The 3,816-nt window shown below is 40.8% G+C and overlaps 1 protein-coding gene across 2 annotated transcripts; it reads right to left on the minus strand.

Annotated features, from left to right (window-relative positions):
- Window positions 1-290: 290 nt before the first annotated feature.
- Window positions 291-3,816, minus strand: ccr10 (chemokine (C-C motif) receptor 10). Of its 2 annotated transcripts, none has more exons than XM_079487554.1 (2): window positions 3,720-3,816; window positions 291-1,738 (listed from the first exon to the last, which is right to left on the minus strand). In XM_079487554.1, exon 2 carries the CDS (start codon window positions 1,734-1,736, stop codon window positions 537-539), a length of 1,200 nt encoding a protein of 399 aa, XP_079343680.1. In that variant the 5' UTR covers window positions 1,737-1,738; window positions 3,720-3,816; the 3' UTR covers window positions 291-536. The 2 variants fall into 2 exon arrangements, with proteins under 2 accessions (XP_079343680.1, XP_079343681.1); XM_079487555.1 differs by lacking the exon at window positions 3,720-3,816 and adding an exon at window positions 2,731-2,906.

Here is a 3,816-nt window from a genome sequence, read left to right on the forward strand (position 1 = left end):
GCAAGGCATAATGGGTAATTCCGCGCATTGAGAAAAGGTGGACCCAACAGCTTGTAATGAAGAGGGAAGTGAATGCTTTCTGTCCTCTACTCATTCTTTTTACATCCTCTGATTGTTTCCAAAAAAACATATATTAAACCCTTTATAACTGGAGAGATATCAGTATAAATGTGTTGTTTAACATTTCTTCATAGCCTACATCTTTGCTCAGAAGGTGCACATCTTCATCATTCTGTGGTCTTTTTCCACAGTTAAGAAGATTCTCTTGAAAAATTAAAGACGACAAAAGTGCAGATAGATGTTTATTTGCATTTGAATAAAACACCATTAAAATAAAACAATTGCTAATTTCTTAAAAAATCATTTTGTTCAACTTTTTACTGATGAACAATTGAAAATAGAAATTAGAAAAAGCATTTAAAAAAAGCAGAGTTTATAAGCAATTTAAATCAAATCAGATCTTGCATATGTTTGATGGTTAAGAGAACGGAGAAATGTTTTATTTCAGAGCTATTTATTGTTTAGCTGTATGATCACTAATGACACCAAGACTTCACCAAATTCATTTCATCAGATCCGGGCGCTGGAAAAATGAAGGTCTGGGCTGTGTTTACTTCTCTTGCGGTCGGTGTGATTTTGGTGGCCATGCAGGCGGATGGTTGGGGCGACAGAAGGGTCGGGGCAGGGGAGGAGGCAGTGACGGAGCTTCCGTTGTCATGTTGTGGTGATAGATGAGACAGGCACATGCACCCGGTGTCAGTCAACAACCTCACAATGTCATTTCTAAACCTTACACCCACCAGAGCATAGAGCAAGGGGTTGAGACAGCAGCGCACGTACGCCAGGGCGCGTGTGATCTCTTCTTCAAGGTTGACCCAGTTCCACTGGTCGCACGTTGGTTTGGGTGTGGACATTCTGATCAGAAGTACCACAGTGTAAGGAAACTGAAACAGCAGGAACAGGACAACAAGCAATGCCATGAGACGCAGAGTCCTCTGTCTGCGCCAGCATTTCCCACTGGCACGGAGCAACACCCGGCCTATGGCGCCATAGCACACAACCATTGCCACGCATGGAATACAAAACCCTGTGATCTTTGCTATTTGGGACCATAACTTCCATTTACTCACATCGTCTGCCCACACATCCATGCTGCATAAAGTTTTACTCGTACCCGTCTCCGTGATTTTAGAAGAGAAGCACAGCTCTGGCAGGCTTAAGATGACAGAGGTCAGCGCCACCCCTGTGGCAGACAGTGTGCTATAGCACAGCATCCCAGAATTCAGCTTTCGCACGGCCCTGGTGCGGACCACCACCAAATAGCGATCAACGCTAATACACGCCAAAAGCAGCAGGCCGCTGTAGGTGTTGATAGCGTACATGCTGTGGTTTATCTTACAGAGCCCGTCGCCGAACACCCACATGCCGCTTAGAGTCTCGGCCGTCTGCAATGGCAAAGTCAGCAGAAGAAGCATATCAGACAGGGCCAGGTAGAAGAGAAAAGCGTCGGTCATGCAGCGCAGACGAAGACGGCGGTACAGTGCGAAGGTGGCAATGACCAGCATGTTTCCAACTACGCCCAAGAAGAAAACAATGAGGTAGATTGTCGTCAGGATCACAGTTGTGATCCGCTTTTGCTCTTTGCTGGCTTCACATAGCTCAATAAATTCGCTGATGTTTTCAGTGGTGGAGTATTCATCCAGAGAATATTCTGTTGTTAGGTCGTAATCCTCCATACCTGTGAAACACGGCAGAGAAACATCACATCACTTTTATGTGCTACTTGTGTGAAAGGTTATGGTCAAGAAGGCTTAAACCTTTAGAATTGCAACTTATTTTCTTGAGGGGTTTCTTGCAACTGGGCCACGATGACTGCATCATTCAACCCGTTGTTGTTGCGGATTTACGTCGGTAGGGGGCGCGCATGTGTTTCTAACCCGTGTCAGGTCAATCCAAAGTTCATTAAGAAGGTTAGACGTGTGAAGTGTAAAACATGATACATGAGCCATGACGGGTAAATAAATAATACATTTATATATATATAGTTTAAAAATGGGTTCATAAAATTATTTGTGGTTTTAGATTTAAATCTAAATAAATGATTTAATTTTTTGTCATTTATTTAGAAGTGCGGGCGTTTTTTACTTGACTGTTTATTATTGACTAATGGGGACAGTTTGAGCGATATAAACCGATTTTCTTGCATCATACGAATGAACCAATGACTGATATAACATTGAAGTAATTTAGTGAAGCTGAAATAAAGGCTTTTCTAATATAAAAATGGTCGAATAAACTAATGTTGAACATCGTTTGCGCAGTGGAACCTTTGGTTACAAAAAGTATCTGACAGGCTACTATCCGACAAATGGTACTTCTTCATCTGTTTATATGCAATATGTAGATTAATTTTGTCAATTGAATGCAAGCTTTAATCGAATACAATCACTGTTTCGTTGTAATGCATCACACACGACTCACATGCGAGACATTAATATCAGAAAGTCTAGTCACAACAACAAATCTCGTCCCTATGGAAACTCGTCCAACACTGTTGACTGATGCGTCACCGATCAAATGTCACGTCTAGTTTCAGGTGCGTTTTGCGGAGAATAAGATCACGAAATATCTTCAATAAAGTGTCACATGAAATCACAGACGACTCATCTCGCGACCGATCGCGTGTCACAGGCCGACAGTCGTCTGACTCCCACTCGCGCTATCACTCACCATTGCGTGCCAAAGCGCTTTAAAACGCACTCGTGGGGCACTTCGAGCAGAAGTGTGATGATAGCTCTCTGTGGAAGAGAAGAAGTGGCTTTTTGAGATGGTGATGTGAAGAAACAGTTGATTCTGAGGATGATGGCGGTGGTGATGGTGCTGCAGCACCTGCGCATCATGCGACTGACTGGAGATCCGTATCTACATCTTTCACCGTAAGATCTTTCAGATATACACGAAACGAGCGTGTGAATGAAGTCGTAATACATTTTAGTGATTCAATTAGTGTTGTTAAATTAATGATAGATCGCGTGCGTGTTAATTGGCTTTATTGTAAATCTCCATAAGGTTCAAATGATTCTTCATAAATATTTGTTTTCGCGCATTTATGCCGCCAATTCAACGTTTTTCCTGATTTAGAATGAAATCATTCTGCACTCATTTACATTCATTTTAAGGAGGAAATAAACGTTGCATGTAAAAGAATTAAGAAGTGCTAAGAAAATAGTTCACTATTGAAAATGTTTTATGCGAGGTGCCCAAGAGCCGATAATAATAATACAGTGAGTCATAATGACAGTCAAGCCAAGTCAATCATTCAAATGAATGCACACAGTTATTATTTATCTTAAAATCATTGTCTGAGATGCATTTTTTTATGTTTTTATTGTGCGTTTTTTGTCTTTACATTTTGTTCTTTTAAATTTGAATTATAATTGTACATTTTAGGCCTACTAAAGCTCTATTAGGCCATATCATGAATCATCTTTAAGACATAGAGTTCGAGTAAAAGCTCAACAATATCATTCTTATGTCTTAATAAATGTTATCTTAGTGTGACTTCAACACTCTCTAATTCTACAACAAAAGGCTGTGTGATATATGGCAGTTTCTCTACACATCACACCAAAATACAACTAGTGTCACATGACACAATATTTGTGCTTAAATGTGTGCATGCACCTGTAATCTTATACAGAAAAGCGTATTTTACTCACCTGTGACTGAAGGTCTTCAAGATAAGATGTGCTGAGTCTTCACTATTCAGACCTCAGTGGCTTGTGTTTGAAGCTGTCTTGGTGTTTGAGGGCCACT

This window comes from Barbatula barbatula (assembly GCF_947034865.1).
Source record: "Barbatula barbatula genome assembly, chromosome: 23".
In the NCBI taxonomy this organism is placed as follows: domain Eukaryota; kingdom Metazoa; phylum Chordata; class Actinopteri; order Cypriniformes; family Nemacheilidae; genus Barbatula; species Barbatula barbatula.